Source organism: Schistocerca nitens, chromosome 10 (genome assembly GCF_023898315.1).
Source record: "Schistocerca nitens isolate TAMUIC-IGC-003100 chromosome 10, iqSchNite1.1, whole genome shotgun sequence".
NCBI lineage: Eukaryota > Metazoa > Arthropoda > Insecta > Orthoptera > Acrididae > Schistocerca > Schistocerca nitens.
In genome coordinates, this window is record NC_064623.1 from 232,803,251 (window position 1) to 232,817,323 (window position 14,073).

Below are 14,073 nucleotides of genomic sequence, written 5' to 3' on the forward strand. Positions count from 1 at the left end.
AACAAAATTTCGCGGAATTTTCTATGGCACCAACACGTCAAGAATATTTCGCTGCAGTGGGAGAATAAAACTCTAAAACTGACGATTATGTAGAGTGCATCTTGTCAATCTTGCGAACAGCCGTCTGATGATGAACTTGTCAGTTCGAAACCAGTTACTGCTCTATTTACATAAATAAATAGCATTATTAATAGTGGCCGGTTGCTGTCTTCTTCTTTTTTAGAATCAACCTGCACTAATATTTTGTCAACTATTACTGTATGATATCTCTATTGGACTTTGCTCATTTAGTCTGAATAGGGCAATGATTAAGACACCTTCCGCTCTCAAGGTTTTAATATTCCTTTTCTAGACAGTTTACTGCAATTTTCTCTCGCCTTGCAGCACAGTTTATATTTCAGGCTGATAATAAATGTTTAATTGTATAAAAACGTGCATGCTAATTTTGCGTATCAGACAATATTGTGTTTTTGTTGTACCTTAAGAAATTAATCTTGGTCCTTAGCATGTTTAGAAGTTAGGTCTTCAATTACTGTATACAACACGTCAGTGTTCTACGTGATTCATGGGTGTATGTGACTATGATAGTACATGCACACTACTGGCCATTAAAATTCCTACACCAAGAAGAAATGCAGATGATAAACGGGTATTCATTGGACAAATATATTATATTAGAACTGATATGTGATTACATTTTCACGCAATTTGGGAGCATAGATCCAGAGAAATCAGTACCCAGAACAACCACCTCTGGCCGTAATAATGGCCTTGATACGCCTAAGCATTGAGTCAAACAGAGCTTGGATGGCGTGTACAGGTACAGCTGCCCATGCAGCTTCAACACGATACCACAGTTCATCAAGAGTAGTGACTGGCGTATTGTGACGAGCCAGTTGCTCGGCCACCATTGACCAGAAGTTTGCAATTGGTGAGAGATCTGGATAATGTGCTGGCCAAGGCAGCAGACGAACTTTTCTGTATCCAGAAAGGTCCGTACAGGACCTGCAACATGCGGTCGTGCATTATCCTCCTATAATGTAGGGTTTCGCAGGGATCGAATAAAGGGTAGAGACACGGGTCGTAACACATCTGAAATGTAACGTCCACTGTTCAAAGTGCCGTCAATGCGAACGAGAGGTGACCGAGACGTATTACCAATGGCACCCCATACTATCACGCCGGATGATACGCCAGTATGGCGATGACGAATAGACGCTTCCAATGTGCGTCCACCGCGATGTCGCCAAACACGGATGCGACCATCCTGATGCTGTAGACAGAACCTGGATTCATCTGAAAAATTGCATTGCCACTCGTGCACCCAGGTTCGTCGTCGAGTACACCATCGCAGGCGCTCCTGTCTGTGATGCAGCGTCAAGGTCAACCTCAGTCGTGGTCTCCGAGCTGATAGTCATTGCTGCTACAAACGTCGTCGAACTGTTCGTGCAGATGGTTGTTGTCTTGCAAACGTCCCCATCTGTTGACTCAGGGATCGAGACGTGGCTGCACGATCCGTAACAGCCACCGTGGATAAGATGCCTCTCATGTCGACTGCTAGTGATACGAGGCCGTTGGGATCCAGCACGGCGTTCCGTATTACCCTTCTGAACCCACCGATTCCATATTGTGCTAACAGTCATTGGATCTCGACCAACGCGAGCAGCAATGTCGCGATACGATAAACCGCAATCGCGATAGGGTACATTCCGACCTTTATCAAGTTGGAAACGTGATGGTACGTATTTCTCCTCCTTACACGAGGCATCACAACAACGTTCTACCAAACAACGCCGGTCAACTGCTGTTTGTGTATGAGAAATCGGTTAGAAACTTTCCTCTTCTAAGCACGTTGTAGGTGTCGCCACCGGCGCCAACCTTGTGTGAATGCTCTGAAAAGCTAAAAAAATGTTTCAAATGGCTCTGAGCACTATGGGACTTAACTGCTGTGGTCATCAGTCCCCTAGAACTTAGAACTACTTAAACCTAGCTAACCTAAGGACATGACACACATCTATGCCCGAGGCAGGATTCGAACCTGCGACCGTAGCGGTCGCTCGGTTCCAGACTGTAGCGCGTAGAACCGCTCGGCCACTCCGGCCGGCCTCTGAAAAACTATTCATTTGCATATCACAGCATCTTCTTCCTGTCGGTTAAATTTCGCGTCTGTAGCACGTCAACTTCGTGGTGTAGCAATTTTAATGGCCAGTAGTGTAGTTTAATTGGTTACATTTCATATATCAAAGGCTGCCTGCGATAAATAAGGAAAAAAGAAAAATATTGCTTCTCCGATGCGTGTGTCTGGCTATCTCACTGCCAACGCCTTACAATTTTTCCTGCTCTTTGTGACTGGGACACTTGCTAAAATTTCGGCCGCGTTTTTTGCAGCTCAGATTGCGCTGGAATAGACGACCACAGCCTCAGTCACGGGATGAAAGGATTCTCTCGGCTTCAGACACCAAAATTTGCACGAAGCACCATTTATTTGCGTCACGTTACAGACGTGAGAGACAGGACAGTTCACTCCTGGCCGCTGGCTGGTGTGGGGCGGAGCCTCAGGTGGCGGTGAAGCCGCCGTCGACCGGCAGAGACACGCCGTTGATCATGGCCGCCTTGTCGCTCAGCAGGAACAGCACCGCATTCGCCACGTCCGTGGTTTCTGCAACACCACACCACACAGTAACCGACCAGTCTAGATCTCCTCCCCGTACATCAACAGCTTCTATCACACCACTACCGAACTGAGAATCTGATGGGTTTGGCTTTAGGAAACGTAAAGGCACCAAAGCTCGACCCCCCCCCCCCCCCTCCTAGAACGATGGACCATAGACTTTGCCGTAGGTGGAGAGGCTTGTATACCTCAGCGATACAGAAAACTGTACCGTAGGTGCAACCACCACGGAGGGGTATCTGTTGAGAGGCCAGACAAACGTGTGGTACCTGAAATGGGGCAGTAGCCTTTTCAGTAGATGCAGGGGCAACAGTCTGGATGGTTCACTGATCGGGCCTTGTAACTGTTGTGTAAGATGCGGAACTATGAGCCTCATGGAAAAAGGGTGACCCAGCTGAGTCACGGAATTTGACTCTTAACCTGATCACGACGTGTAGCCATTGCACCCGTTGATCACATAGGCTGACGTGAGGATCAATGAAGTATACTTGACGGGATGTATCTGGAACATCTTAGGTGCTTAGAAGTTGTTGTTGTTGTTGTGGTCTTCAGTCCTGAGACTTGTTTGATACAGCTCTCCATGCTACTCTATCCTGTGCAAGCTTCTTCATCTCCCAGTACTTACTGCAACCTACATCCTTCTGAATATGCTTAGTGTATTCATCTCTTGGTCTCCCTCTACGATTTTTACCCTCTACGCTGCCATCCAATGCTAAATTTGTGATCCCTTCATGCCTCAGAACATGTCCTACCAACCGGTCCCGTCTTCTTGCCAAGTTGCGCCACAAACTCCTCCCCAGTTCTATTCGATACCTCCTCATCAGTTACGTGATCTATCCATCTAATCTTCAGCATTCTTCTGTAGCACCACATTTCGAAAGCTTCTGTTCTCTTCTTGTCCAAACTATTTATCGTCCATGTTTCACTTCCATACATGGCTACACTCCATACAAATACTTTCAGAAACGACTTCCTGACATTTAAATCTATACTCGATGTTAACAAATTTCTCTTCTTCAGAAACGCTTTCCTTGCCATTGCCAGTCTACATTTTATATCCTCTCTACTTCGACCATCATCAGTTATTTTGCTCCCCAGATAGCAAATAGAAGTTAGTAGACAGGAATACCATTAAATACTTAGCTTTAATTCAGCATCAGCGGTGAACGTCTATCTGTACAATAATTTACAAGTGCAGTTATAGACTGAACTGCGAATACTTCTTTACAATTCTGATTGCTTCACACATATAGATCAATTGTCAATGCATAAACTGAATGTGGCGCCTGGCTAGGCGCCTGAAGGCTGATAACTAGCGTCTCTGCGAATGAGATCTCTGAAGCCATGACAAGTGAACCATTGCTGTTAAAGTCCGCTGTAGAACTGGCCAGTGCGCTAGCTTGTCTCGTAAGACCAGCCGATTGGCGGCGCTCGGTCTGCTAGCGTCGACAGTGGCGACTCGCGGGTCAGATGTGTACTGACGGACCGCAGCCGATTTCAAGCCTACACCCTAGCCAGTGTGGTGCTTTGCGGTGACACCACAGTAACACCTTGTAACATCAACGAAAATGGCCTTGCTGTGCTGGTACTGCGAATGGCTGAAATCGAGGGGAAGCTACAGCTATAATTTTTCCCGACGTTATGAAGCTCTCCTGAACGGTTAAATGATGATGGCATCCTCTTGGGTAAAATACTCAGGAGGTAAAATAGTTCCCCATTCGGATCTCTGAGTGAGGACTACTCAGGAAGACATCGTTATCAGAAGAAATGAAACTGGCGTTCTATGAATTGGAGTGTGGAATGTCAGATCCCTTAATCGTGCTGGTAGGTTAGAAAATTTAAAAACTGAAATGGATAATGAAGTTAGATATCGTGGGCGCTAGTGAAGTTCTGTGGCAGGAGGAACAGGACTTCTGGTCAGGTGAATAAGGGGCTATAAAAACAACATCAGATAGGGGTAATGCAGGAGTAGCTTTAATAATGAATAAAAAATAGGAACGTGGGTAAGCTACTGTGAACAGCATAGTGAACGCATTATTGTGGCCAAGACAGACACGAAGCCCACACCCAGCACACTACCGCAAGTTTAAATGGCAACTAGCTCAGCAGATGTAGAAGAGAGTGAAGAAATGTATGATGAAATAAAAAAAAAATTATTCAGATAGCTAACGGAAACGAAAATTTAATAGCCATGGGTGACTGGAATTCGATTGTAGTAAAAGAAAGAGAAAAATGGTTCAAATGGCTCTTAGCACTGTGGGACTTGACTTCTAAGGTCATCAGTCCCCTAGAACTTAGAACTACTTAAAACTAACAAACCTAAGGACATCACACACATCCATGCCCGAGGCAGGATTCGAACCTGCGACCGTAGCGGTCGCGCAGTTCCAGACTGTAGCGCCTAGAATCGCTTGGCCACCCCAGCCGGCAAAGAAAGAGAAGAGATGAAAAATTATAGGTGAGTATGGACTGGAGGAAAGGAATGAAAGATGAAGCCGCCTGGTAGAATTTTACACAGAGCATAATTTAATCATAGCTAACACTTGTTTCAAGAATCATGAAAGAAGGTTGTATACGTGGAAGAGACATGGAGACACCAGACGTTTTCAGACTGATTATATGATAGCTAAGCAGAGATTTCGGAACTATATTTCAAATTCTAAGACATTTCCAGAGGCTGATTTGTACTCTGGCCAGAATTTACTAGTTATGAACTACAGGTTAAAACTGAAGAAGCTGCAAAAAGGTAGGAAATTAGATTAGAGAGTAATTGACAAGAACAGGAGAAAGAAATACATTATAAGAATAATGGGTAACTCGGACAGTTGAAATAGTGAAGGCAGCAGAGGATCAAATAGGTAAAGAGCGAGCGCTAATAGAAATCCTTAGGTAAGACAAAAGACACTGAATGGAATCGATGAAAGGGGAAATACAACAATGCTATTCACGAAGCAGGCAAAGCGGAATACAATCATCTCAAAAATGAGATTGAAACTTATAAAATGTTTTCGACAGATCTGACATGAGTAACGACTGTCGAACTGTAAACGTTATATTATCACTTGATAATGTGAATTACCACTTTCGACTGCGAGAGCGCAGCATTGAAAATAACATCGTTGGCTTGTTAGTGTTCCGCGATTTTTAACACACTTGTGTATTCCGTGACTTTACTAATGATTTTTTTCTGATAGTAGACTGGACTACGGAAGGAAGAATATAAGAAGCTGAATATATACTGTAATAGTTGAGCACTGAAAAATACGTTTTTATGAAATAATAATTGTTATCTTAAAAGGTAACATTTTTCTCATTTCTGAAGTGAATATTATGCTCATCTTTCCACTTATAGTAATTAGGATACAAAGTGCAAGCAAGCAGAAGACTTGCTAGTTAGTACTGTGCGATATCTGTTTAATAACACGGTGTTTTGGAATGAACATATTCTCTTTCGTGAAAAGCGAAAATTTGAGGAGCTTGCCCTACCGACACAGGTATCCGTCTGATTTGCTCTTCAATAACAGCGTCAAGAATTTTTCAGAGCTATATTACGACGCAGATCTTGCAAAGCTGTTTCTTACGATGGCTGCTAAGAGGAACTTTAACCTTGGGTGCGCTCGATTGCACCCCGGAGACGCCACGCATTACTGAAAAATTAATAATCTACTATTTTTCAGCCAAGAAGACAGTAATTAAGATCCTCACAGCACTAAATATTATATTTTTGATGAAAAGGTCAGTTTCAATATTTATATTCAAAAGTAACACCAAAGGAAATATTTATTTAAATAATTTAATACTGGGAAGGAAAGAGGACACGGAAAGAATGGGGAACAGTAGTTACAATTAATTTTGCAGCGGAAAGTTTCGAGGCTGCCTGTCTGTTCTTTTTGCTCTTATCAGGAATACTTAATAATTTTTCTAGTGGCCAAGGGAGGGTCATTAGAAGGTTGTTGTTGTTGTGGTCTTCAGTCCTGAGACTGGTTTGATGCAGCTCTCCATGCTACTCTATCCTGTGCAAACTTCTGCATCTCCCAGTACCTACTGCAACCTACATCATTCTGAATCTGCTTAGTGTATTGATCTCTTGGTCTCCCTCTACGATTTTTACCCTCCACGCTGCCCTCCAATGCTAAATTTGTGATCCCTTGATGCCTCAAAACATGTCCTACCAACCGATCCCTTCTTCTAGACAAGTTGTGCCACAAACTTCTCTTCTCCCCAATCCTATTCAATACCTCCTCATTAGTTACGTGATCTACCCACCTTATCTTCAGTATTCTTCTGTAGCACCACATTTCGAAAGCTTCTATTCTCTTCTTGTCCAAACTGGTTATCGTCCATGTTTCACTTCCATACACGGCTACACTCCATACAAATACTTTCAGAAACGACTTCCTGACACTTAAATCTATACTCGATGTTAACAAATTTCTCTTCTTCAGAAACGATTTCCTTGCCATTGCCAGTCTACATTTTATATCCTCTCTACTTCGGCCATCATCAGTTATTTTACTCCCTAAATAGCAAAACTCCTTTACTACTTTAAGTGTCTCATTTCCTAATCTAATCCCCTCAGCATCACCCGATTTAATTTGACTACATTCCATTATCCTCGTTTTGCTTTAGTTGATGTTCATCTTATATCCTCCTTTCAAGACACTGTCCATTCCGTTCAACTGCTCTTCCAAGTCCTTTGCTGTCTCTGATAGAATTACAATGTCATCGGCGAACCTCAAAGTTTTTACTTCTTCTCCATGAATTTTAATACCTACTCCAAATTTTTCTTTTGTTTCCTTTACTGCTTGCTTGATATACAGATTGAATAACATCGGGGAGAGGCTACAACCCTGTCTCACTCCTTTCCCAACCACTGCTTCCCTTTCATGCCCCTCGACTCTTATAACTGCCATCTGGTTTCTGTACAAATTGTAAATAGCCTTTCGCTCCTTGTATTTTACCCCTGCCACCTTCAGAATTTGAAAGAGAGTATTCCAGTTAACATTGTCAAAAGCTTTCTCTAAGTCTACAAATGCTAGAAACGTAGGTTTGCCTTTTCTTAATCTTTCTTCTAAGATAAGTCGTAAGGTTAGTATTGCCTCACGTGTTCCAACATTTCTACGGAATCCAAACTGATCTTCCCCGAGGTCGGCTTCTACCAGTTTTCCCATTCGTCTGTAAAGAATTCGCGTTAGTATTTTGCAGCTGTGACTAATTAAGCTGATAGTTCGGTAATTTTCACATCTGTCAACACCTGCTTTCTTTGGGGTTGGAATTATTATATTCTTCTTGAAGTCTGTGGGTATTTCGCCTGTCTCATACATCTTGCTCACCAGATGGTAGAGTTTTGTCACGACTGGCTCTCCCAAGGCCATCAGTAGTTCTAATGGAATGTTGTCTACTCCCGGGGCCTTGTTTCGTCTCAGGTCTTTCAGTGCTCTGTCAAACTCTTCACGCAGTATCTTATCTCCCATTTCATCTTCATCTACATCCTCTTCCATTTCCATAATATTGTCCTCAAGTACATCGCCCTTGTATAAACCCTCTATATGCTCCTTCCACCTTTCTGCCTTCCCTTCTTTGCTTAGAACTGGGTTGCCATCTGAGCTCTTTATATTCATACAAGTGGTTCTCTTTTCTCCAAAGGTCTCTTTAATTTTCCTGTAGGCAGTATCTATCTTAACCCTAGTGACACAAGCCTCTACATCCTTACATTTGTCCTCTAGCCATCCCTGCTTAGCCATTTTGCACTACCTGTCGATCTCATTTCTGAGACGTTTGTATTCCTTTTTGCCTGCTTCATTTACTGCATTTTTATATTTTCTCCTTTCATCAATTAAATTCAATATTTCTTCTGTTACCCAAGGATTTCTATTAGCCCTCGTCTTTTTACCTACTTGATCCTCTGCTGCCTTCACTACTTCATCCCTCAGAGCTACCCTTTCTTCTTCTACTGTATTTCTTTCCCCCATTCCTGTCAATTGTTCCCTTATGCTCTCCCTGAAACTCTCTACAACCTCTGGTTCTTTCAGTTTATCCAGGTCCCATCTCCTTAAATTCTCACCTTTCTGCAGTTTCTGCAGTTTCTTCAGTTTCAATCTGCAGTTCATAACCAATAGATTGTGGTCAGAATCCACATCTGCCCCTGGAAATGTCTTACAATTTAAAACCTGGTTCCTAAATCTCTGTCTTACCATTATATAATCTATCTGATACCTTTTAGTATCTCCAGGATTCTTCCAGGTATACAACCTTTTTTTATGATTCTTGATTAGAAGGTGGCATGGGTAAAATACACGGAACGAAAGGTTATTTACCATTTATACAGAAACCAGACGGCAGGGGGACGAAACGGAATTAGTAGTTGAGAAGGGAGAGACGGGGTCATAGCTTGTCCCCGATGTTATTCAATTTGTATATTGAACAAGCAGTAAAGGAAAGAAAAGAAAAATTTGGAGTAGGAATTAAAATCCAGGGAGAAGAAACAAAAACCCTGAGGTTTGCCGATGACACTGCAGTTCTGTCAGAGACAGCAGAGAATTTGGAAGACAAGTTGAAAACAATGGACAGTGTCTTGAAAGGAGGCTATAAGATGAACATCAACAAAGGCAAAACGAGGATAATGGAATGCTGCTGAGCGAATTAAATTAGGAAATGAGACACTTAAAGTAGTAAATGAGTTTTTTTTATTTGGGGAGCAAAATAAGTGATGATGGCTGAAGTAGAGAGGACATAAAATGTTTACTGGCTATGGCAAGAAAAGCGTTTCTGAAGAAGAGAAATTTGTTAACATCGAATATAGAGTTAAGTGTCAAGAAGCCTTTTTTGAAAGTATTTGTATGGAAGCGAAACGTGGATGATAAACACTTTAGACAAAAAGAGAATAGAAGCTCTTGAAATGCGGTGCTGCAGAAGAATGATCAAGATTAGGTAGGTAGATCACGTAGGTAACGAGGAGGTACTGGGGAGAAAAGAAATTTGTGGTATTACGTGAATAGAAGAAGGGATGTTTAATACGATTCACTCTGATACATCATGGGATCACCAGATTAGTACTGGAGTGTAACATGGGAGTAAAAATCGTAGAGGGAGACCAAAAGATTTATGCAGTAAGCAGATTCAGAAGGATGTACGTTGCAGTAGTTGCTCGGAGATGATGATCCTTGCAGAGGATTGGATAGCGTGGATAGCTACATCAATCCAGACTTTATACTGAAGATCGCAATAGTAACAACAACAAAGGCACCAAAGAGGCAGTTCTGATGTTGCAATTGATAATGGAAGCAAGACTGAAGGAAATGTCAAGACACCTACACAGGCTCTGCCAACATGGAAAAAGCGTTCGACAGTGTAAGTCGATGCAACACGCCCTAAACTCTTGTAAGAAAAGACAATCCACAGCTGCACGAAATAGTTCGAAATTGTTTGCCGACTGCAAATTCTTTGACATCTACTGTGTTAGGTACTCATATGAAAACTTGTGCCGGATGGGGATTCGAACTCGGATTTCCCCCTTATCGCGAATGGTCGTCTAAACCACTTCTGCTATCCCTACACTCTCCCATGACCGGCCCAAACTACCATAAGTCATATGTCTACATCTCTATGCCGCAGTCCACTAAATTTATGACCTAATGCTCGCCAACATTATTAATTGCATTCGCGGGCCAGGAAGAATTAGGCTACGGGGATTAGAGGCCATTGTTATCGTCGTGTGCCCGTGTAGGCTTGTAATACTTGAATGCATTATTTTCTTGTTGAATGGGTCCACATCTCCCATAAAATTTCTGAAAGATTTCATATTGGTTTTAGCTGTTAGAATTTTATTTCGCGATAGGAGTTTCACCATTAAGCTATTTTCAAGCATCTACAAAAATAATACAACGTGATGAGAACAATCTACAGTGGGATGAACAGTAGGTACAACCAGTTTTGTAGTTTTTTGAGATTCATATACCGAACTTACAAGATTTTAAAATATACACAGAGATAACAACGCCGTATGCACAACTGCACCACATCAGAGAACAACTAGTCACCAATATTAGTCAATAGTCCATTTTATGTGCTCCCATTTTGAGTGGATTGTATATATTACACAAGTGTGCACTTACAATACATTAGAGTATATGTCTAAAACAGTCGAGACGATTTTTATTTCTGGGGTCCATTGTTCACTGGGTACGTATTGAGGTTGTTCTTTGAAGGCGCTATAAATTCCAATTTCTTCTAGAGCGTCAATTAATCTGCCTTTATATACCGTGTGTAGTACATTTCCTCAATGGTGTTGGTATTATGATTATAGTTTATGTGATGTGCAGTTGTACATATTACGTTGTTATCTCTCCCTATACGTCAAAATCTTGTAAGTTCAGTATATTAATGTCAAAAAACTACAAGACTGGTTGTACCTCCTGTTAATCCCACTGTAAATTGTTCTCATTACGTTGTATTATGTATTGCAGATGCTTGAAAATGGCTTAATACCGAGACTGCAATCGCAAAATAAAATTCTGCCAGATGAAGGCAAGATGCAAACCATTCTTTAAAACGAACTTGCATGTCTGAAAGAACAGATCTTGGTGACGAGTCACGGGCGTGCGGTAACAACATTAGTCTGGATTCCACGTAGTCTAGCTACCCTTGAAGTGGGAATTGAATTAATAATGTTGACGAGCATTACGTGAGGAATATAGTGGACAATGTCTTAAGGGGACATTATATGTCGCCAATTTTAAATTATCGAATTTTGTGACCCATTATCTTGGAAACTCTTTAAGACACCAACTTACGATTTTCCATAATTATTGAATGCACCTTTCTAGATACACTGAACTAGAATTATTACTTAAGTTGTATTGTGGGGCATGTTATCTTTTTTTTTCAAACACTCAATTTTTTGACAAATTTTATAAATAAGTGAACGTAAAAACCAAACAACTCAGGATATTTTAATTATTCTAGTTCAATATCTGTTGAATCTCACACTTGACATGCTGTGAAAATTTCATGTCTCTACCATAAAGATTTTTTTAGAAAACGGTTCATTGGTTGCAAAAAATATAATTAATTTTAAGCTTAGTCATTTTATTTCCATATTAAAAACAACACAGAAATAGCCGATAATCACACTACTTTCAAGGAAAACTAGTATCAGAAACAAAGGACTGATTTGTTAATTCATAATGCCAACTTCTGAGACGTAGCAGTAGGCACAAAACAAAGTAATTCACAGCCTTCTAGAATGTGTAGTACCCAAGATATGACAGCTCAACTGTGACAGTATATGCGTAGTCGCGAAATTTGACAGTCACACGTCAACGTTCAAAATATTATTTGACAGTCTCACAATAGTCTGATTTTAATGTATTATATACCAAAATGTTCAACGTACATTATGGAGTAGAAATCAGAAAAGTCACATTTCAACGAATTTCATGTATACAATGTCCCCTTAATGATGTGATATGTTACATATAGAGGGTCGGACCGTTCCGGTGAGCGTGCACGGATAGCCGAAGTGGTCCTTGCGAACACTAGGAATAAGCGGGAAATCCGGCAGCCAGTCCTGGGGCGGCACAATTTTTCATAGGCCTAAGTCACTACCATGCACTACATCGATACGTAATGCAGCTGACACAATATGTATAACAACAATAAGAATGGATGGCCAAGAACCAACTACTCGGATTTAAGGGTGGTATGACGTCAAACGGGCCGACTTGGAGCAGGAGAAGCACCACAGGTTCAAATGGTTCAAATGGCTTTGAGCACTATGCGAATTAACTTCTGAGGTCATCAGTCGCCTAGAACTTAGAACTAATTAAACCTAACTAACCTAAGGACATTACACACATCCATGCCCGAGGCAGGATTCGAACCTGTGACCGTAGCGGTCGCTCGGCTCCAAACTGTAGCGCCTAGAACCGTACGGTCACTCCGGCCGGCAAGCACCACAGGACATTTCAATTTCCACTGTCTACACTTTTACAAATAACTTTATAAAGCTTTGTCACCATGACCAGGAAGGATTCAGAAGTCACACTCATGGTTCGAAAACATAACAAAATAAATTTTTTTACGTGTGAAATTTCATCATTTTTTCACTTACTAATGGCTGCATTTGTTGCTATAGGTACTCTTTTCTTCATAAGTTAGAGGGGATTCTTCGATGAAGAATACTCACAGGTGTATGAAACTAGAATGTTCCAAATCTTTAAAAATTGAGGTAATTAACTGCAAAATTTGTGTTTTTTCTAAACACGAAGTTTAAAATACAACAGCTCATTCGTTTTTTCACGAATTAAATAAATTCTAGAGTTTCATACACCTCTAAGTATGGTATGTATGCTGTGCAAAATTCATCGAAGAATCTCTCCAACTTACGAAGAAAAGTGTACCTATAGCAACAAATGCAGCCATTAGTAAGTGAAAAAATGATGAAATTCCACACTTAAAAAAAATTATTTTGTTATGTTTTTGAACTTCCACTGCAATGAGTGTGAATCCTGAATCCTTCCTGGTCATGCTGACAAAGTTCTATGAATTTATTTGTAAAAGTATAGACACTGGAAATTAAAATGTCCTGTGGTGCCTCTCCTGCTCCAAGTCGGCCCGTTTGATGTCCTACCCCCCCCCCCCCCCACCCCCACCCCTCTTAAAAGGCTGTAAGTTAGTGATGCAGCTTTTCTCCCCTACTATTCTATATGTACAGCGAAGAAACACTGACGGGAATAAAGGATTGGTTCAGTAGTGAGATTAAAACTCAGATACGATTCGTTGATGAAATTACTAACTGAAGCATCATATGGACAGACCCACGTAATTTTGTGTAAATGTAGTAACGGAAAGTACAGAAATGCGCATTAGTCTTTGGTTTTAGTGTGTATAACCTCACGTCGAAGTAACTTATGTACAATAATTTTGTGAAATGTAATTATAATTTCATAAATAACATGTCAAATATATCTAGGCTGTCAGCCTGTAGCTGATTGCGATCGATTATAATACGCTTCCTTGTTTTATAAAATAAGTGGAGAGCGTTCCTGCTCTGATCTCTCGCTCTTGTCTGTCAGCCTTTCTAGTGATAGGACGCACTATAGCTGCGTTCCTTGAGTACAAGTTACTAACCTTACTTTCGTGTAGACAGATATCATGCAAGCGTACCTTTAGCGCCATCTGTTATTAAATTAATGTAAATTAGTTAAGTCTCGCGAGTTTTCATTTAACATGAAATGTTTTATTGTTCCAGTCGACGACCAATAGGAGCTTAACGGATCGTGGCGAAGAGACGCAATGCCCGAATACAATTAGTATTCTGCCATTTATTCATTTCCAAGTTGCTACAGATAGCCTGAGGTTCACTGCCGATCATGACGAAGCGGTTAGCAAACTTGAATGCA

General features: G+C 41.2%; 1 protein-coding gene across 1 annotated transcript in view; it reads right to left on the bottom strand.

Annotated features, from left to right (window-relative positions):
• Positions 1-2,464: 2,464 nt before the first annotated feature.
• Positions 2,465-14,073, bottom strand: part of LOC126210320 (D-erythrulose reductase-like) — a 71,562-nt gene continuing 59,953 nt past the window's right edge. The window contains exon 5 of the mRNA XM_049939518.1: positions 2,465-2,659. Coding sequence (XP_049795475.1) covers positions 2,556-2,659 — 104 coding nt within the window. The 3' untranslated portion in view covers positions 2,465-2,555. The remainder of the gene's footprint in view (positions 2,660-14,073) is intronic.